The sequence below is a fragment of the Lutra lutra genome, chromosome 14 (assembly GCF_902655055.1).
Source record: "Lutra lutra chromosome 14, mLutLut1.2, whole genome shotgun sequence".
In the NCBI taxonomy this organism is placed as follows: Eukaryota; Metazoa; Chordata; class Mammalia; order Carnivora; family Mustelidae; genus Lutra; species Lutra lutra.
The window spans coordinates 69081510-69104502 of record NC_062291.1 but is presented as its reverse complement, the minus strand read 5'-3'; the positions used below and the strand labels follow the sequence as shown (position 1 = coordinate 69104502).

At 37.3% G+C, this 22993-nt stretch overlaps 1 protein-coding gene across 7 annotated transcripts in view; it reads right to left on the bottom strand.

The window, feature by feature from the left end:
* The window catches only part of ADD3 (adducin 3), a 123142-nt gene that overhangs the window by 27564 nt on the left and 72585 nt on the right, over positions 1-22993 (bottom strand). For all 7 annotated transcript variants that reach the window (XM_047702182.1, XM_047702185.1, XM_047702183.1 and 4 more), the window contains one exon: positions 4410-4632. In XM_047702182.1, coding sequence (XP_047558138.1) covers positions 4410-4604 — 195 coding nt within the window. In that variant the 5' untranslated portion in view covers positions 4605-4632. The remainder of the gene's footprint in view (positions 1-4409; positions 4633-22993) is intronic.

Below are 22993 nucleotides of genomic sequence, written 5' to 3'. Positions count from 1 at the left end.
GGAGGGTTCCCTTCCTATGCATCCTCACCACCATCTGTCATTTCCTGACTGTTAATCTTAGCCATTCTGACTGGTGTGAAGTAGTATCTCCTGTGGTTTTGATTTGTATTTCCCTGATGCTGAGTGATGTGGAGTTTTTCATGTGTCTGTTGGCCATCTGGATGTCTTCTTTGCAGAAACGTCTGTTCTTGTCTTCTGCCCATTTCTTGATTGGATTATTTGTTCTTTGGGTGTTGAGTTTGATAAGCTCTTTACAGACTTTAGATACTAGCCCTTTATCTGCTTTGTCATTTGCAAGTATCTTCTCCCATTCTGTCGGTTGTCTTTTGGTTTTGTTTGACTGTTTCCTTTGCTGTGCAAAAGCTTTTGATCTTGATGAAGTCCCAATAGCTCATTTTTGCCCTTGTTTCCCTTGCCTCTAGAGACGTGTCCAGCAAGAAGCTGCTGCAGCCGAGGTCAAAGAGGTTGCTGCCTTTGTTCTCCTCAAGGATTTTGATGGATTCTTGTCTCACATTAAGGTCTTTCACCCACTTTGAGTCTATTTTTGTGTATGGTGCAAGGAAATGGTCCAGTTTCATTCTTCTGCATGTGGCTGTCCGATTTTCCCAATCCAATTTGTTGAAGAGACTTTTTTCCATTGGACATTCTTTCCTGCTTTGTCCAAGATTAGTTGACCACAGAGCTGAGGGTCTATTTCTAGGCTCTCTATTCTGTTCCTTTGATCTTTGCGTCTGTTTTTGTGCCAGTACCATACTGTCTTGATGATTACAGCTTCGTAATAGAGCTTGAAGTCTGGAATTGTGATGCTACCAGCTTTCATTTTCTTTTTCAACATTCTTTTGGCTATTTGGGGTCTTTTCTCATTCCATACAAATTTTAGGATTATTTGTTCCAGTTCTGTGAAAAAAGTTGATGGTATTTTGATAGGGATTGCACTGAATGTGTAGATTGCTCTAGGTAGCACAGACATTTTAACGATACTTGTTCTTCCAATCCATGAGCGTGGAATGTTTTTCTATTTCTTTGTGTCTTCCTCAATTTCTTTCAAGAGTATTCTACAGTTTACTGAGTTGATTTTGATCTTTATAGGTTATGGGTTTTGTCTAACAGAGTGAACCCCAATATTCATAGAAGACCCATACGTTTAAAATAATTTTATTTCCAGAAACACTGCAAGCTCGGCCATAAAGGGAAAAGATAGTTCCAAAAGAAAAGATGTCTTTGAACCTTAAACCTCTATAAGAAGGAAGAAGGCTGAGAAAAAAAATAAACACAGGTTACCATTCAAAGAAAAGGAAAGATGATTCAGAGGATAGAATGGAAAGCCTAGAAGGCAGAACCATGAGCTAGAAAGTCACCCCCTAGAAAGTAGAAGGACTGGGTCTTCATCAAGGGAACCTCCAAACATTTGCCCAGATGGATTTCACAATTGCTATGGACCAGTTATTCCTTCGTACCCCTGGTTTTCCCCCTGCTTTTTAACAGGAATATGGATAGCAGTTACCTTTGCTTTCCCTACCACTGGCTGTGTGTGGGGGCAGGTAACTTGTCTCTTTAGTTCTCAGGTGTATAGATTGGGAGCAATTGTACCAAAGGAGCTGTACCTAAGGAATCACACCTGGGAAGTATCATCTGCAGCCAGACCAGATTTAGAAAGTAAGATTCTGGATTTGGGAAAATAGTGTAATGAGATGACACTTCCGCCGGGGTGTTAGGAGAGAGTGAATGTATTTTGCATGTGGAAGGAAGGTAAACAAACTGTGGCAGACTGCAGTGCTTTTAAAATAAATCGTGATCAGAGTGGACAATCCTCCTGTCAAAAGGTGGATCTTAATTCCTCTCTCCTTATGTATGACCTGAACTTAGTGACTCACTTCTAACTATAAATATGGTGGAAGTGATGGTGTTTAATGTCTGAGATTAAATCACAAAATGCACTGCAGACTTCTACTGGTTCTCTCTCAGATACATGCTCTGGAGGAGAAACTCAGACTGCCTCAGGTAAAGGTACGCATGGCCAGGAACTGTGGTCTTTTGCCAATACCCATGTGAGTGACCCATCTTAAGAGTGGAAACCTCCAAGGCCAGTCAAGCCTTCAGATGACAGCAGCCCTGGATGATATCTTGACTCCCAACTTTATGCTAGACCTTGAGCCACTCAGCTAAGCTGCTCATGAATTCCTGACCCACAGAAATGATGAGATAAAAAATGCCCATTGTTTTAAGCTGTTAAGTTTCGTGGTAATTTGTTATTTAGCAATAGATACTAACATAGGTCACCATGGGTTATTTCCTTTGGTGAAACATTTGTTGTATTGAAAGCAATTTGAAAACCATTGTCTCAAAACACAGAAGACAAAATTTATACACTTTCCTAAGTCTTTCACAAATGAGATTTTAAGTTCACTAGCAAAGATCTAGGGAAACAACGATCAATCCACAATTTTTTAAATCTTCTTTGTTCCTATCTGGGCTGAAAATTACCATTCTTGCTATGTGAATATGGAAATGACAATCGGTATGGTTGGCTTTTCTCATAATTTCATTAAGTTCCCTAAGGCAAAAGTGAAATTGATACTTCTAGCCAATTTACAAATGGAAATACATAGGTATAAAAAAAATTAGAGGGGCGCCTGGGTGGCTCAGTGGGTTAAGCCGCTGCCTTCGGCTCAAGTCATGATCTCAGGGTCCTGGGATCGAGTCCCGCATGGGGCTCTCTGCTCAGCAGGGAGCCTGCTCCCTCCTCTCTCTCCGCCTGCCTCTCTCTCTACTTGTGATCTCTCTCTGTCAAATAAATAAATAAAATCTTTAAAAAAAAAAATTAGAACATCTACTCAAAGTTATGCTGTCTTTATTTAATGGGGAAATTAAAACGAAAGCCCTGGCATAGAAATGCTGCTTAGTACTTTTTTCTTTTGAATTTTATAGTTAAAACTGAATGGTCCTTTTTGGAACACTTCTAAGAGAAATCTCAATATTTAACAACATTGAACAAAATCTGAACTTCATCTCATTCTCTCAGTAACTTTATAGTATATGTTACTGTAATCATTTGGTTAATAAGTTAGTTCTTAAAAGTGGGGTGTGTTTCTTTAAAAAAAAAAAACAACTATCTATTTTGACCCAAATAATTAATGTGCCCTTCAAGTATTTATAAAAACAGAAAGTTTAGGTCTGCATAAAAGAAGGCACTGAATATTTACTCCATCATGATGAATCCTCTGGGTAATCTCCTTTCCATTGGAAAAGGATTTCCCCATGGGTTTATTTAAAGGATAGGTTTAAAGTTAAGTTATACTTAAATTCCTCAAAGCTTACATTGCTTTTTTAACTTGTACTTGGTTTTAACTAGGTCACCAGTATAGCTGAATTACTCAGAGTGGAATTCCCCTTCAGCTTTGGGCTCAACCTCTATGATTAAATTCACAAGGGCACAACAAAAAATGATTTACCAGGGCCGCCTTAGGCAGTTCTATGCCTTGGTGCTTATTTTATTACTGAAGCTGAAAACCTAATATAACCCCAACAGGGGCATCATGTGTCTATGTTTGCTGAACTCCACCTTAATGGGTCTATGTTCTTCATTATGCATAAAGTTATCAATTCATTTGCATCTTAAATCAAGCTATTCTCTCATTTTCCATCACTGATATACGACTTTTGCAATTCCACTAAGGGTTTATAAGAAAAGTAACAAATCACTTAAATATGATTTACAAAGTCTGGATATTACTGTGTAGATAGAATTTTTAGCTTAAGTTTGTAATCCACTTTTAATTTAGTTAGCTTGGTATGTATGCATGTATGTGCCTGCATTAGGTGAATATAACATTAGGCTGTCAAATCACAGACCACATCAAGAACCCTAAGTCTTCCTATGCTGCTCTGAGTGTACACAAAGAAAGGTACACAAGAAAATATTGCACACAAAGAAAGAAGAAAATATGTGCATGGGAGGTACCAAACTCATTTCTTGGTTTGCAACAATTCAATCATACCTTTCTTTTCAAGTTACACAAAAAAAGAAGAAAGTATGTGCATGGGATGTGCCCAACTCATTTCTTGGTTCATAACAATTCAGTCATGCCTTTCTTTTTTACACAGATATCTGAGTTGGGTATCCTAGCTCAGCTGGATCTTTTGTCCTCCTTTAATGAAGTATTACAGTCAGAAATCACACAAAGAAAATTTACACCACCAAGACAATATTAGTTTGTTATTAAAGCTTTCCAAATTAAATACATAAGTTAGGTGTTCATTTTACCCCTGAAAGACTGGGAGCAACCAGCAGTCACTCTTCCTTCACCCCCTCTTTCTAATGTGAGCATACGTTAAGATAGTTCCTACCTCACCGTATCAAGGTTTCCAGAAAGAAGAAAAATTATAGCCTTCTAATTATTTCAACTCACAGGACTTTGCAAGATCTGAGTAACTCGTTTCCTCTGCTCCATCATATTGAAGTCTTGTCGCAGATCAGGAGACATGTTTCTCTCCCTAATGTATTCTGGGTCATTTTCATTGATGCGGTCAAAATACCTCTCTTTGTGAGGCATGCTGGGAGGAGGAGGAGTAGTGACCACGCCTTGGCTGGCATCTGAACTCATGCTTCACGGCGGCAACTCCCCTTGTTACCTGCATTAATAAACACAAAGGAGGACATTCATGATAAGTTCATTACTAAATTTGATTTTACGGGGGTCAAGCAGAATTCCGCCCTCTTCCCCCAAAAGTGTATCAGTGGCAACTTTCTTTAGAGAGTAGCTTCTCAAAAAATATTAGAACAATTTTTTATTAAGGTAAAAATCTCTTAGATTAAAATGATAAACTGGAAATTGATATTTTCAGAGGTAATGAAAACTCTTCAACTCAATTATAATAATGTCATCAACTGCTTACTAACTGAAGTAACTCCTTCTAAAGAAGCAATAATCAAAATCTCCAAAAGTAAAATATCACATTTGAAATGGCAGAGTTTCCACAATTAGTTAGTACTGTCACTAGAGCTTCTCTTTCCTCTTACTCATGCTTTTTTATGGTAGACCAAACTTGGGCCATATTTAATGACCGCTACACTTTATAGTGAATGCAATTTACTAACATATGAGAGAAACACAGCTTTTAAAGTTTAAGATTTTTCCTGGGGCACCTGGGTGGCTCAGTCGTTAAGCATCTGCCTTCGGGTCAGGTCATGATACCACCGTCCCGCAATCGAGCCCCACATTGGGCTCCCTGCTCAGCAGGAAGCGTGCTTCTCCCTTTCTCACTCCCCCTGTTTGTGTTCCCTCTCTCTGTCATATAAATAAATAAAATCTTTAAAAATAAATAAATAAAAGTTTCCCCAATAATTCAACTTCCTAGGGGAAACAGAAGAATTATTAAGGTTGTCAGATTATGCCTAAGTTCAGCAGACAGTGCTTCAAACTCAAGTAAGAAACAAACAGTAAAAAGCTATTCAGAAACCACGTGAATAGTTGATTCACTTAATTATCACGATAATCACACTTTTCTAGACAGATTCAGAAGGAAGGTGATAAAGGCCACTTTCTTCTTAGGGATCTGAATCTCTGATAAAAACCAGAGATATCTGGTCTCATTTTTTTAAAAATATTTTATTTATTTATTTGACAGACAGAGATCACAAGTAGGCAGAGAGGCAGGCAGAGAGAGGGGGGGAAGCAGGCTCCCTGCTGAGCAGAGAGCCTGATGCGGGGCTCGATCCCAGAACCCTGGGATCATGACCTGAGCTGAAGGCAGCGGCATTAACCCACTGAGCCACCCAGGTGCCCCTCTGGTCTCATTTTTAAAACACAGTAACAACCAGTGAGATTACTGTATTTGTCTCTAATAAAAGTCTTTGATAGAATTCATCTCTACAGCTACTTTGGTACAATTTAGACCAAGCAAACTAACTATAAGATAATAAAAATTCTTGCATTAGATGACGTGATACCATATAAAGAACACCCTAAAGACCCCACCAAAAAGTATCAGAACTGATAAATGAATTCAGTAAGGTCACAGGAGACAAAATCAGTATACAGAAATCTGTTGCATTTCTAAACACTAATAATAAAACAGCAGAAAATTATGAAAACAATCCCATTTACAACTGCACCAAAAAACAATATGCCTAGGCATAAACTTAACAGAAGAGGGGAAAGACCTCCGAAAACTATAAAACACTGATGAAAGAAACTGACGACAACACAAAGACGTGGAAAGACATTCCATGCTCATGGACTGGAAGAATACTGTTGAAAGGCCCATACTACCTAGATTTAATGCAATCTCTATCAAAATACCAACAACACTTCTCACAGAACTAGAACAATCTTAAAATTTATTTGGAACCACAAAAGACCCCGAATAGCCAAAATAATGTTGAAAAAGAATGACAAAAGTGGAGGTATCACAATTTCAGACTTCAAGTTATACTACAAAACTGCAGTAATAAAAACAGTATGGCAATAGCACAAAAACACACTTAGATCAAGAGAAAGGAAGAGAAAGCAATTACACGGTCAATTAATCTTTAACAAAGACGACTATGCTAGCCACTGAACTTTACATACATTAGTTTATCTACTTCTCTTAACCCCCTGAGGTGGGTGTTACCTCGCTTTACAAATGAGGAAATAAAATCACTGAGAAGTAACTTGTCTCTGGCCAAAGAGCCAGCAAGTGGTGGACCCAGGATTTAAATCTAGTCTGTAGCTCTCTAAAGCCAGTGGTCTTAATCACAACCTAGATCCAGAGGTAAGCTAGTACTTTCTTTTCAAATGCCAATTCCAGCTACTCAGTAGCACTGATTATTTGGAGATTATTTATTTGGAGACTGGTAAAACCTTTCCAAACAAACAAGCAAACAAAAAGTACCAGAATTGCCATGGTTTGGAAGGGAGTTATGCATTTTCACTATACTGCTTCCCAAGGAGGGTTATATTTTAAGGGAATAAAGTGGTAGATTCTTTATTTTAAGGGAATAGAGTTTTTCTTAATCCTGAACAACTAAACTAAGCATACATATTTCTGCTTCTAGAGGATATAAAAACAATTCAGTTCCAAGGTTCCTTCTCTTTAAAATTAACTGACCGTCTTTTTTAAATTCAAGTATAATTAACATACAGTGTTAGTTTCAGGTACACAATATGATTCAACAATTCTATACATTTCTCAGTGCTCATCAAGATGAATGTACTCTTAATCCCTTTTATCTATTTCAACCCCCCTCCCCTCCTCTCTGGCTACCACTAGTTTGTTCTCTATATTTAAGAATCTGGGGGGGGGGGGGTGTCTCTTTGCTTCTTAAATTCCACATACGAGTGAAAATGTATGGTATTCGTCTTTTCCTGACTGACTTATTTAACTCTGCTTCATACCCTTTAGGTCCATCCATGCTGCTGCAAATGAAAAGATTTCATTTTTTATGACTGAGTAATATTCCATAGTGTGTGTGGGGGGGGGTGTGAGCACATAAGTGTACATGCACATACACATACATCTTCTTTATCCATTCATCTATTGATGGACATTTGGATTGTTTTCATATTTTGCCTATTGTAAATAATGCTGGAATAAACATAGGGGTACATACAGCTTGTTATTTTTTGTTATTTGTTTTGTAGTTTGAGTAAATACCTAATAGTGGAATTACTGGATCATAGGTTTCTTTTCTTTTCTTTTTTTTAAATTTATTTGACAGACAGAGATCACAAGTAGGCAGAGAGGCAGGCAGAGAGAGGAGGAAGCAGGCTCCAGGCTGAGCAGACAACCCGACGTGAGGCTCAATCCCAGGACCCTGGGATTATGACCTGAGTTGAAGGCAGAGGCTTTAACCCACTGAGCCACCCAGACGCCCCAGATCATATGTTTCTATTCTTAATTTTTTTGAGGAACTTCCATACTGTTTTCCACAGTGGCTGTACCCGCCAGTTTGCATTCCCACCAACAGTGCATGAGGGTTCCTTTTTCTCCACATCCCTGCGAACACTTGTTATTTCTTGCGTATTTGATTTTAGTCATTCTGACAGGTACAAAGTGACATCTCATTGTGATTTCAATCGACAAATCCTATTTTTAATGCTACATATATAGTCATGCTTTCTAGTACTTCAAAGCAATATACACCATTGCAAACCACTATGAATTCCATTGGGGGGAAAATATTTATCTTCTAAGGGGATTCTTTGAACTGACAATAATGCAAGAAAACCGATTTTTTACAAAGTAAAGTTATAAAACTTACTGTCAACACTATGGGTTTCCCTCTGGCCATGCAGATTAGAAACAAGGTTATTAGGCATAAGCAAAAATTCTAGTTTAAAAAATCTTATCCAAATATTTATGAACCACCCAACATCTATGTTAAAAGAAATTTGGGTTCAAGGCACAAACAGATGAAATACTCTAGAACGATGACTTTCAAACTCTTTAAAAATGGCAATCGAGGGATGCCTGGGTGGCTGAGTCAGTTAAGCATCTGCCTTCAGCTCAGGTCCTGATCCCACGGTCCTGGGATCGAGTACAGCATCAGGCTCCTTGCTCGGTGGGGAGCCTGCTTCTCCCTCTGCCTGCCCTCCCTGCTTGTGCTCTCTTTTCTATGACAATAAATAAAATCTTTAAAAAAAAATGGCAATCCACAGTAAGAAATACATTTTATAAGTATAATGACATACAAATTCATGAGATATATAACTGAAATAAGTTCATGGTACTTTCCCTTACTATGTAGTACATTCTGATACTTTCTATTTTCATCTTTTTCATTAAAACAAAAGTACTGGTCAAACAGATTCTTGGTCTACTAATGGGTTGTGACCCACAGTTTGAAAAACACTATTCTAGAAACCCTAAGCTATGGTCACATGGACAACAGAAAGGAAAAAAGAGGTGTGTCTGTATATGAGATGGGGGAGGAGGGAATGAATATATGCTAGAGATGGAAGGGAACTGAAAATGCTTCCTTGAAATTAAAAAAAAAAAATTTATGGCAGGCTATAGCAATTATAACAATCCTAGAATCTTAGTGATTTGGGGGATAATTACATTTTCTTCCATTTGGGCAGTTAGTGTCATCTGTATTACTCAACGTCCATTTGTTTTTCATTTTTTCTTGAGTCTTATCTATTTCTAGTTCAATTTTCCAGATCTTTCTGGTTATGTCTGTAGTCCCCACAGGCAGGGGACTCTATAAGTGGTACGTGAATTGAATTATTTTTCTATATCACAACTCCTCCCAAATCAATCTGGTTTACATTAGTTCTAGGCTGGGAATGGTAACAACAATCTTAAGAAAAGTTATTAAAGAAAGTCTTTCCAAACTTAATTCTTGGCAGTTTTAACAGCTTCTTCTAGAACATAAGCAAAAAGATGGTTGTACTTTCAAGTCCCAGGCCTATTGTTCCATATTTAAAGGAAAAATCAAAGATATGCCAAGACTTCAAAGCAGCCTATCTGCTTAAAACAACAGCAGCAACAACAACAAATACTGGTTTATTAAGTTAGTTTTCCTTAATGAAATTTACTGTAAAACTGTGAAGGTATTTGAAGCTTTAGAAAATAATCTGGATCCTGCACAAACTCTAACAAGTCACAACTTCAGATTGACCAGTGAAGTTTTATTCATTTTTAAATTCTAAAAGCACAGGGACACCTGCGTGGTTCAGTTCGTTAAGCATCTGTCTTGGGCTCAGGTCATGATCCCCGGGTCTTGGGATCAAGTCCCACACTGGGGAAGGGGGACAGTTCTTGCTCAGCAGGGAGCCTGCTTCTCCCTCTGCCTGCTGCTCTCCCTGCTTGTATTCTTTCTCTGACAAATAAATAAATAAACAAACAAAATCCTTAAAAAGAAGCGGGGGGAAAGCTTTAAATTCTAAAAAGCGTGAACTACTTTCAATTGCTAGCCAAGATTTTATGTACAACCGACATGGAAATCAACAGGCTTGGAAAACTGTAACTAGGCATAGAGAAAAGTGAAGAAAAAAAGAAAAAAAACCCAAATAACAGGCATTGAGTAGCACCAAGTAATACATATAACACTTTCTAAGTGCCCCAAAGGAAGAAGATTTAATTATCCCGCAAGCACTAGGGTCTTTTTGTTCTAATGCCTACTGATTCTATTGAGAGTTCTCGTGGAATATTTCAGACTGTGTGATTCAAGGATCACACTTTACAGATGAGAGGAAACTACACTTAAAGAAGTTGAGTGATTTTTCTAAAGCTACCATGTTCAAGTATCAGATATTGCTGTGATATTATAATAATGACATGTATTTGTACCATCATGTCATTCACTGATTGCCCCATGGTCAAAATTACTCTTCCGATGAAATATATGGAAAAAACCCAGGCCTATCACATATATTTTATGCAGGAATTTTATAAATATCACTGACTATGAGGAATAAGCTATAAAGAAGGGCTACAAATTTTAGCACATGTAAACAGACTTGATTATATGATTGTCCTTCTAGGATGCACAGAAAAGTAGATAAACAAATTGGGTTTTTCAGTGGTAATCTGCTTCACCTAAATATACAAGGAACACATTTTATTTAAGTAACTAGACTTTTAAAGATTAAGAAGTATCAACAAACATATTACCACTAAGTCAATGAAGTGCCTTTCATTGCACAAACTGTAAAGTAGTGAGATTAAAAAGTCTTGTATGGCTATCAAATTGGTACAGATGTAGAAACTTAACTCTCTCTGGCCTAGTGCCAGAATCTTTTCAGAATGAACATATCTTCAAAATAAAACTATAAATTCTGAACTTCTATATAAAAGTCAGGAAATAATGAATCTACAGTAGATCAGTAAAAGACACTATCAATCTGAGCCTTAGTCTTAAAATCAAAACTTAAAGTGAAGGGAAAAAAACAACAAACAATAACAACATAAACTGGTAATGGTAACAGCACCCCATCATGTTGCTAAATGTCCTGTGCTTAATGGAATTTGATAGCTGGCTCTGAAGTAATTAAAAAACACAAAAAAACAAAACAGACAAAAGAAAATCATCATTTGGAGAGCGTATTTATGAGAATGTTTGGCTTCAAACTTTGTTTTATAAAGAAAAATAGGCGCACCTGGGTGGCTCAGACAGTTAAACGTGTGCCTTCAGCTCAGGTCATGATCCAGAATCCTGGGATCAAGCCCTGCACTGGGATTCTTACTACATAGGGTGACTGCTTCTCCCTCTCCCTCTGCCTGCTGCTCCCCTGGCCTATCATCTATCTCTCTGTCAAATACATAAATGAAATCTTAAAAAAAAAAAAAAAAAAGAAGAAAGAAAAGAAAAATACTACACTGCTAATTAAGTTAAATTTTAGCAAACATGAAAAATATATCCTGTGCTTAAACAACTGGAATATAGCAGTTACATTTTAAATAATGTATATTATTATTATTACATCTAAGAGCAGAGCAGTAAGTATAAAAATTTTGAACAGGTGCTTCAGGTCAAAATTCAGCAGGGTGAGCCAAAGACTAGAAGTATTCTTTCAGTTGCTGGACAAAGCATAGGACAACTCAAACCTCTTTTTCACTAAAGTACCAATGCTTGAAGAAGAGTATTTCATTGATCAACATAACCTGTTGCAAGGAACAGTGTGCTGGACTCCCATATTTGAAGAGGAGAGATTGGGGAGAAGAGGGCAGTTACTTGCTTGACATTGGCAGGAGTATAACATTTACTGGTAGCTTGAAAAGAAACCTTTCATTATAAATAGATCAAATTTACAAACTATAACGACCACGCAAGAAGCAGAGTTACAAACTCAAAAATACATATAAAAAGTTTAGGTGAGGCGTATTTTTTTGAAGTCCAAACTCAATCATTATCTAGATTTAGCTCAAATTGTTCCCAACATGAATCATCTGGAGAAACAAATATGAAACTGATTTTTAAGTAAATAAATATATAGCCTTATAAAATGGTAAGTAAAACAATCAACCAGAGAGGCGATCCCTCAAGTATCTTGCATAATCCAAAAACAGATGGCCTTGGTGTCTTTACCCTCTTTTCTACAAAATTTGATGAATGTTCTGAATATATTCCCTCAATCATCGTTTGTATTCAACATGGAGCTTTTGGAAATGATTGAGGAAAAAAACAAAAGGTGGATTTTTTTTCCCTCTCCTAAGAGAAAGCTGACGGAGACTAATGGATTGATTACTTGAATGTGCCTCTCAGACATTTAGTTTCTGTTATTGAGTCCCCTGGTATCAGTGAAATTTTTAAAACTGATATCCAGGAAACTCTCCAAAACTTGACAGCTCATGATAAATGAGGGCTTTTAAAAAGTGGAATCAGTGGAGATTGTGATCTTTTAAAAAAGATTCAGTGCTCTCAATTTCTGGAGATAACCTTAAATCTTTGGCTCTCTACTATATGGTTGTCCTTCTGGGCAAAAAGTTTTTGTTTGTGTTTTTAAGAAACACCAACTCTCACACACTTCATGAACTAAAATCTGTCTATATGCACAGCACTGAGCTTGAAAAATTTAAAGCCCTTGCTTTTGACATTTTCTTGAAAACAATGTTTGAGGTCAAATTCACTCTTACCCAATACTGGACCTCAGGAAACTTTCCAAAATGAATATCAGAATATAAGTAATATGAAAACTTAATTCCCCCAAATTCCAATCTTACGTCTACTTATTTCTCAAGAAATCCTTGAGAAATAAGTAGACGTAAGATTGGAGTTTGGGGGAATTAAGTCAAGAAATTCTAGTTCCTCAGTCTGGAGAAATGCAAACAATCCTACAAAGTTCATTACTAAAAATGAGTTGAGTTTGTAAAATTAAACAATCAACCAAAAGTCTAGTTTAGAAAATGGATTTGTTATTGTGGATGATACTTCCAATGGTTCATTCCTAATGGGGTCACTGTGACCAGTGAGAAACAAGAGGGGGCCTCGTAGGGCACACACAACATATAAAAGGCAAAGCTCTTCATTGTAAAAATTGAAGGAAAAAAATACATAAATAGTTAAAGAACACAGGGTATGAGTTAGTCCCAAGAGTTCATTCTGAGCTACTATTTCAGGTATTCCAGCTAAAGAATTTTGGCTTTTATGGTTATAACATATAAAATACAGCTGTAAAAACCAATCCAAAAGCTGTAGGTAACTCAATACATTGTCACTGCAAGGAAGTCTGATTTGAAGGAGTTCCCACCTTCAGATTTTGGCTAGTAAGGAGGATTTCAAGATCATCACAATCCCATCTGTTTTCTTTCTATGGAAAGTCTAACAGTGAGCCATGAAAATGAAATTTATTAAGCATAGGTAACAGTACTTGAAAATCACTTTGAAAAATACTTGGGTCAGAACCTGCCATTCTAGAAATGTGATCATTGTTTTAAGTGGCAGTCCATGAAAAGAGATGTTCATCAACCTCAGAAATCTGCTTCTGTAAAAAACAAAACAAAAAAACTATTTTTGTGAAACTAGCTTTTTCAAACGAATCATTCTTAAGATCTAGAGTTCAATTTTACAATACTGTACTGGGTTGAAGTGTCGTTCCCCCCCCCCCCCCACCAAAAAATTCATGTCATTACTTCAGAATGTGACCTTGTTTGAAAATAGGGCCTTAATTTGTAATCAAGTTAAGATGAAGTCATACTGGATTAGGGCAGGTCCTAAACCCAATGACTAGTGTCTTTTATAAAACTGAGAGGATGTGGACACAGACACACACGGGGAAAAAACTATGCAATGATGGAAGCAGAGATAAAAACTGATACTGCCACAAGCCAGGGAACTCCAAGGACCAATGCCACCAGAAGCTAGGAGAGACATAAAGCAGGTTTCCCTCAGATCCCCCAGAAAAAAACAACCTTGCTGACACCCTGATTTTGGGCTTCTGGCCTCAAGAACTATAAAAGAATAAATTTCTTCACAACAAAAATTAAATTCTATAAAGAAGATAAATGGTATAACAAAAAAAAAAAAAAAAGAATAAATTTCTGTTGTTTCCAGCCACTTGTTTTGTGGCACTTTTTTATGGTAGTTCTAGGACACACACACACATGCTGTTCCAATGGAATTTCCATCCTGATAATACTGACTTTTTAGGAGGCATTTTACCATCACAACATTGTAGATAACAATGTGGACAGAAAGCACACCTTTGCAGAATCATAGTTGGCTCTTTAGAAATAACAGATATCACTGATATAATAAGTAAGGACAAAGCAAGGTAAATATATTCCACAGTGGCACGACTTCTGCAAGCTACAATTTTAGACTGAGAAACAATGTTTCCAAGAAAATCTGAAGCCAAGAAGATATAAATGTTCTTGTCATATCAAAAGCTGAACAGAAATTTCTTTTTAAAACTCCATGAAGATTCACAATGAATGCTACCCACAAAAGTGCAGTGGGCTCTACTACTACTATCGTAACTACAACAATGTTAAAGCAATTATCAAACTATAAAATATTACAGTCTGATGGAATATTTTTCCATTTAACTAAGGATGGATTTAAAAAGCCACTTGCTCAGGTTAGCAGGTTCTTGCCGGGCATACATACATGCAATAGTTCTGCCCATCTCCCCATCTTCCCACACTAGCGACCACTGAACCCACACCTGCAGCTTCAATGTCATGGCACAGGGCCCTGGATCCCTAGGATTATGAAAAACCATAAGACACCAGTTAAGCAGCTCAACATCAAGTTAGTCTTGCAGCTACTTCTACTCTGTTGTCTGACTTTTATTAGAGCAATACTTTTATCTAATTCTTTTTTTTTAAGATTTATTTATTTATTTGACAGACAGAGATCACAAGTAGGCAGAGAGGCAGGCAGAGAGAGAGGGAGGGGGAAGCAGGCTCCCTGCTGAGCAGAGAGCCCAATGCGGGGCTCGATCCCAGAACCCTGGGATCATGACCCGAGCTGAAGGCAGAGGCCTTAACCCACTGAGCCACCCAGGCGCCCCCTTCTATCTAATTCTTAATGATCAAGTTCTGTTGGTCTCTCAGCCCTTTCACCCACTATAAAGCAGACTAAATCCCTTTCTTGTTTCTCATGTAACTCCAAATACTTTCAAAACTGAAAGTCTGTACCTGAACCTGATACGTCAGGTCTGAGTCTTAGACCCTTCTATCAGTCTCTATAGTTCCCTGAGGTCACCTGACAGCTCGCGTCTTGGCTTATGGGGGATTTCTGATGCCATGCAGTTACCTTGTATTAATTCTCCATCTAGCCTTCTCCCAATTACCAAAATACCCAGTCCCAATGCTTTGCCCATGTGTCACGTTGACACTAAACTGCTGAACCTCCCTCTTACTGACAGTCCACACACCTGGGTTCTTCCCTGTTGCCTGTTGTTAGGGTTCTCAAGGATCTGCCTAGACTTCAAATCCTTGTCAGGCATGTTTCAGTCACTGCAACTCTATTCCTTATACCATCTTTAGTAATTAAGCTTGTGTGGGTCTTCATTAAAGAAATTACGAATTTCCTTAAAGAATTTTTTTAAATGCATTTTTGATGAAAATATTTTTATGTGAAGAGAGGGTTAATCGCAAGTAGTCAACATTTCCTGACCTTCTAATGTTGTCTAATATGGTCTTAAGAATATAGCATGTTTTAACGCTTTTAATCCCCATTATAACTCTAGAAAGGTAGATGTTATCACCATACTCATTTTACAGACAGAAAGAGCACAGAGAAGTTGCTTATCCAAGGTCACACAACAGCATGTGTTAGTTGAGATATAAATTCAAGGAGACTGGCTCCAGAACCTCTGTTCTTAACCACTGTGCTATACTGTATCTCTACCTTCCACCATCCCATTCTTTTCCCTAATCCCCAATGATGTTTTTAAATCTTGAGTCATTTCTTTTTTTTTTTTTTAAGATTTTACTTATTTATTTGACAGACAGAGATCACATGTAGGCAGAGAGGCAGGCAGAGAGAGAGAGAGAGAGAGAGAGAGGAGGAAGCAGGCTCTCCACGAGCAGAGAGCCCGATGCGGGGCTCAATCCCAGGACCCTGAGATCATGACCTGAGCCGAAGGCAGAGGCTTTAACCCACTGAGCCACCCAGGTGCCCCAAATCTTGAGTCATTTCAAATTTATACCTGTTAAGATCCTTTGGTAAATGTTTCCAACTCTTCCCCTACCACAGTCCCCAAATCTAAATGAACCACCTAAGTGAACACCATCTAAGTCCCTACCTCTAATGTGAACTCTCTGGCAAAATATGTATTTTCAAAAGAGATTAGATTTTTCTTACAATGATGTTTACTTGAACATGAAAACATGTCATACAGGGTCTGACAGTCAGGGATTATTAAGTCAATAATAAACGAGCAAAATTTCCTGGTCATTCACCAAATTAAATCTTCCACTAAGTGTAATATAAACTATAATTGTAAACTTTAGGAAGAGGTGGTAGCTCTGGGTGAGGTGAGTTCTTTGGAACCTAATATCTAGATTACATATGCCTCATTACTTCCTAGAACTCTTGGTCATTTATTGTCATTTAAAGAGGTTTATGCTCTGACCAAGTATAAAGTAAGATTTAGCCTTGAAAAGTACACTTAGTCAATATGAATAAGAACCTAGAAAATGTATTCATATTTTTTATTTTTTATGACAATTTATTCATGTAAGAGAAAAGAGACTGAGATTCTTTTCTGACATGGAGACAAAAGAGGAGACTGAGATGATAGAGACAATTTAAGTCTGTAAACCACAGCTGGAACCTGAAGTCTTAATAAAATGAAAATCTGAAAGAAGACCTAAAAAGTCTAATGTCAAAATCAGGGAAAAAGAAAAAGCATTAAACTAACTCATCATTTAATTTACAGAGGAAAGTTGAACAGTGACATCAGAAGTGCAGATTTTTTTTTTTTAAAGATTTTATTTATTTATTTGACAGAGAGAGATCACAAGTAGACAGAGAGGCAGGCAGAGAGAGAGAGGGAAGCAGGCTCCCTGCTGAGCAGAGAGCCCGATGTGGGCCTCGATCCCAGGACCCTGAGATCATGACCTGAGCTGAAGGCAGCGGCTTAACCCACTGAGCCACCCAGGCACCCTAGAAGTGCAGATTTTTAAAGGAAGAAGAATACCTTTGTAAGGATAACAGAGAGACAAAACATTTATAAACCCAAATATCAACTGTCCCAAGAAATATATACTGCCCTTCCCTAATATTAACTTAATTAGAACCAAAATAAGAATGGCATCTTTAGAACTTATGTCCTATTATGCTCTATACCTTTAAGATATTAAATCTAAGCCTAACACCTCAATTCTCCATATGAAGAAACCGGTCCCAAAAGGAATGTGATTTCTCAATGTGTCCCTCAATTTATTTGGAGACTTCACATTATCTAGAGTAGCATATGATACATAGAAAGTAGATAGTATCTGCCAATGTAAGAAAATATTTAAAATAGAAACCTTAAAAAAATTCCTTAAAAAATTCCTTAGAACATTTTGGCAATAAACTAATTTCAGAAGCTACTATGCATTAAATGTTAACTTTTACAAAAAAGAAAAGTCACCTAATGTCTCAAGCTCCAATTTCTTGATTTTAAGTAGTTTGTAGGTATGCATTCAGAGTTAACAACACACAAAACAAATTTTTTGTGTGTATTTTCATAAGAATTTTGAAACATTTAACCACTTTTTAAAATAATGAGAATGCTGCACTTTGAAGCTTCAACGGTAATTCACTAGAGAGAATATATTTTATGACTCAGCTTTTTGTACCTACTCACACATGCCTGAAGGGTTCGCTTAAATTGCTTGCTATATTTTAAATTCAGGCTTGGAGTAGGATTTTTTTGTGTGAGGCTCACAAAGACTAGACTCACAGCTTAGTTCTATAGTGCCTATTTAGCTGGACTTAAAGCCTACATCAAGTACTTTATTGTCATATAAAAAGCAATCTTCATGGAGCTTAGTAACTTAAGTAGCTCTCCCGAGTGTGTTAACTATTTTGTTTCTACATTTGATCTCTATTGTCAAGGAAGAGTTCCACAGAGTTGCAAAGTGCCAGAAAGTGTTATTTTAAACATCTAGCAGGTAGTATACTTGGACACTATAACCCTTGGGGTTCATGGTTACAACTGAGAAGCACAAAGATACCTACCATATAATTTTCCCAAAACACAATTTTCTTAGTCCTTCCCTCAAAGGGCGGTGGGGGCAGAAAGCAAGCAAGCACCTTGAAGTCCTACCTTTAAAAAAACACTTAGGAATCAGCCGGGGGGTTTCTAAAATTCACATTCTGAAAATAGGATGGTAAAGACTTCCGAGTGTATCCCTCATAGACTTAGAGGAAAATGATGACTCTCCAAAACAAAAGCCATCTCCCTGACTGATGCTTTGCTCACCTTATTTCTCACGTACTTGAACTGTTTTCCTTCTCATCTCCATCCCTCCAAACCTTAATCCATACTTTGAGGTCTTATTCAAAAGCCAACTCCTTCCATGATGGCTTCCCCAATCTCGCCCACCACCCTTTCACCCCACCAGTATTGCCCAGTACTGAAGAAAAGCACTTTTTCATAGTCTGTGTTGCCCTTTAAATTATTTAAGTAGGTCTGTCTGCCCCAGTAATTGGGTCAACATCTTTTTCCTTTCTTTACTGTCCACTTACAATTATGCAATAATGGTTTATTAAACTAAGTGAGGTAAGTAGGGCTGTTGAATCATAATATCCCATTCTCTACTTGTCTTAGAATAAACTAGGGCAGAGAATTTAGAGCAACCCTTGAAAACTGGGCTAATCATGGTTTGTTCAGAATGGCCAGGTACTCAAGATGGTTGAGATAATGAATTTCACCTGCATATAAAATAAACATCTAAAACTGACTGAAAAGTAATCACAAAAAAGAGTGAAGGTATATAAAAGAGCAATTCAAAAAAATCTATAAATACTCCTGGGTTTTGGGGTGCCTGGGTGGCTCAGTGGGTTAAAGCCTCTGCCTTCGGCTCAGGTCATGATCCCAGAGTCCTGGGATCGAGCCCCGAGTCTGGCTCTCTGCTCAGCAGGGAGCCTGCTTCCTCCTCTCTCTCTGCCTGCCTCTCTGCCTACTTGTGATCGCTCTGTCAAATAAATAAATGAAATCTTTAAAAAAAAAATACTCCTGGGTTTTGAGACTAGGTACAAGTTGTGGTACAAAAATGTGATTTAAAAAAAAAAAAACAAAAAAAACCACCCTACTGATTCCTATCGATCAGCAACACTATTCAGCTGTTTAGGTAAAGTCTAGAAAGAAAGAGAACACAGATCTAGGTCCTGCCTTAAGGACTTTCCAGTTTTATCATAGAAGAACTAAAACATGACTACCTGGAAAGGTAACGAACATGAAAGATAAACATAAATATCCAAGAGTTGTTGAGAATGGCTGTTAAACAGAATTTTGGGTTAAGACAGTAAAGGAAGATTAAAACAAAACATAAGTTCTGAAGTGCTTCACGTATAAAATGAGGTGATAGTTTGACCACATGACTTCTAGGTTTACCTTCTAGCTCTGAAGTTTTATTATATTCCTATCACATAATTATAGTGGTGACTTGATATTAACTGACCATCCCCTGAATGGAGTTTCCTTCTTCCTAATCATTATGAAAGAAACAGCTTTGAAAAAGTAGAGAGGCCTCAGATAAGAAGTATTATAAAATTATTTTACATACAAATATCCAAAATTGAATGTGATGTATGTCATAAGAGCATCTGATATTTCCTAGAAGACCCTGAGTTTGAGGCTATTTTTTTTTTTAAGTATTAAATTCCTGGTGTAGCTTCCAGAACTCAAAACAGGCCTTTAAGTGGACATTTTTCATACCTGATGTATCTGAAACCACCTTTAATTAATTAAATTAATTAAATCATCAGATTTACCTCCTGTGCAGTAAATCTGCAAAAAGTTCATCACTGCTGTTAACACATTTTTTTCTTCCTTGTTCTTTTTAACTGTTATGACTTTTATGCCCAGCAGTTACTGATGGTCAAATGTATTCTGAAGCCTGGCCAAAGGTTTTTTTTTTTGTTTTTTTTTTTTAGGGTAACACTCAAAACAAAGCAAATATTGGCTTAGTTATGACACTTGTTGTTCTAATACATTAATAGCCTATTGTTCACTGTGGTTGTCTCAACAAGATAATACATTGAAAAACAGCGTTTCCTGCTAGGAAGTGAATTCCCACTGTGTGTCACAGGACCCCCGCCAAAAGCTGGGCTCCAAAGAAGACATAGCAGTCCCTTCTAGGATTGCATAATGGAGTAATGATTAGACTTTTTCTTCTCTGTCTCTTTTACACACACACACACACACACACACACACACACACACACGCTTAAAATGGCTTTCTGCCTCAGCTCAAACCATAATCTATTGGACTGATTTTGCTATCCTAGGATTGTTTTTCTAAAATGACTGCAAATGTTTTAGACAAAGCTGTTCAACATCCTGTAGACAGCAGTATCCTGTATATTTCTAACTACAGAGAATTTCCTTAGTCATAAATGTCACAAAGGATGAGGTAACTTGACAAAGAAGATATCAGGATGTGTCCTCGAGACATATTGTGACCATTTTCAAAGGTTAGTGTCATACAAGCAAGAGATTAAGTCATAATACATGAGGTACGATAATTTTAACAGGTTTTTATATGTCAGATACATGTGAGTAGGCAAAAATTAAGGCTCAATTAATCCAATCACAATTTATTTAGAATTTCATTCGTGAAAAACTGATGTCACGAGCAGATCCACACACAGAAGAGTGTGTCCTCACAGTAATTGACACTGTCCTAAGAAAATAAAACCTTTTTAAATAGTTAAAATATACCTTGCTTTTATCTATTTTCACAGACTCAAAATTTGAAGAACTTTCTCTCCCCAAATCCTCTTACCAGTGAATATTAGAAAATTTTATCAGTCGAAGAAATAAGAGTAGTTGTCATTTTAACAGATTCCAGTGAGACTGTCTCTATCATTTAGGTACTTCCACTGTTTAATGCACTGCTTGGTTCCTAGACGGTTCTCAATACATTCTGCTAAACTGAACCAGCTCTCAAACGACTGATATGAAATTTAACACAGAATATTGGTAGTAATTATGCAGCATTGGTTAGATTAATAAAAACATCTCAGGTTTTAGAGAAGCATACTTATTCAAGGTATATCAAGTTGTCTGCCACGAACATAGGCTTAACCAGGATATGAACACACACAGGCTCCCCTACCTCCAGGGTGAGAAAATATCTTTTTATCTTTTTTTTTTTAAGATTTTATTTATTTGACAGAGAGGGAGATCCCAAGTAGACAGAGAAGCAAGCGGTGTGGGGGGTGGGGGGGGGGGAGCAGGCTCCCTGCTGAGCAGAGAGCCCAATGATACAATGCAGGGCTAGATCCCAGGACCGTAATATCATGACCTGAGATGAAGGCAGATGCTTAACCCACTGAGCCACCCAGGCACCCCTCTTTTTATCTTCCTTGTTGTTATTATACAAATCAAACAATGAAGTTCTTTACCATTCTGCTTTCAGGACAGCTGTCATTTGACAGAACTGCAAGAATAAAATTGTGGAACAGGCAATCCTAAACATCTCATGTGTGATGCAGCAAAAATTCCTGCTTCTGTTACTTTATAACTTTGCTGTGTAACTTGATAACTTTGCTGGCAGGATATAGTGTACAGTTCACCTCTAAGCTGCTTCCTCAGCACCAAGTCAGAAAACTTTAGCTATGTCAAGCAATATCAATTTTAGCATTCAATGAAACAAGGAGATGGATTAGAGGACTAGAATGTGAAAACAATTTAAACAAGGGGGCTGATGCCAAGTTGCAAAGCCCTGAGGATTAGCCTTGAATGGCTGGATTCACTGAAAATTATAAGGATCCATTTTAAAAACAAACATCACCTCACTCAGTATCTTCTCCTCAAGTATTCCAGCTTGGTAAAAGGATCTGCTTTTCTCTGGAATGGTTTTATACTTTTGAAATGGACTTTCTAGAAAAGGAGAGTTTATATAAAATATAATATTCAACTTCTCTTTTTTACAGTCATACTTTAAAATAGTTTAGCCCAAATGGTTGGTCAAATAAATTACACATCACACAATATACACAAAAGATGCTTTCAATTTAAAGAACAGAAACTTAATATAAATTGCATTATACAACTTAAATCAATACTTCAACAAAAAAATACATAGATACTACAGTTGGAAAGGGCATTAAAACTCATCTATTTTAACCTCTCATTTTATAGGTGGCAAAACAGAAGATCAAGGTTAACTGACCTGCCCACAACCTTACACTCAAGTTATCAGACTTTGAACCCAATGTTATTTCATTAACCTGCTGAAAAATGCCTCCCAGGGCAGTTCTTACTCACTCATGAATGGCTGAGACAGTGGGCCTACCCTTGGTGTTCTAGCCAGAGGAGGAGAAAACGATGAGAGATTTCTCTATTTCTGCACAGCACTATTACTCCTTTTAGCACCTGTGTTCTGCCCCCAAAATGGAGGTAGGAGAGAAGACTGATTATATCTGATAGGGGAGAAAGGGAACAATTTGGAAATAATCCAGATATCAAAGGATGAATGAATTCATTATAGTACATCCATCCATACACTGAAGTACTATACAGCTATTAAGAAGAATGGGGTAGATACACAACAGTGTGCACAGTATAATTTGGTTAAAAAAAAAAAAAAGGTGCACTCATTCATAGATATTTTTTTGAAAAACAGAGAAGAAACTGCCCCCTAGGGATTGAGGCTCAGGGATTAGGATTGGAAAGGGACATTTTGTCATACGTCTTGTATACTGGAATAAAACAGAGGATTTGAAGGCAGCTATATAGAGCTTGGTGAAAAAAATTCACTCCACTTTCTTTATATTATATAATTATTAAAAGAAAAAAATCAGTTTATTTGTTTGTTTACTTATTTTAAAGAGGGGTGGGAGAGGGAGAGAGAATTCTTTAGCAGGCTCCACGCCCAGCATGTGAGCCTGACATGA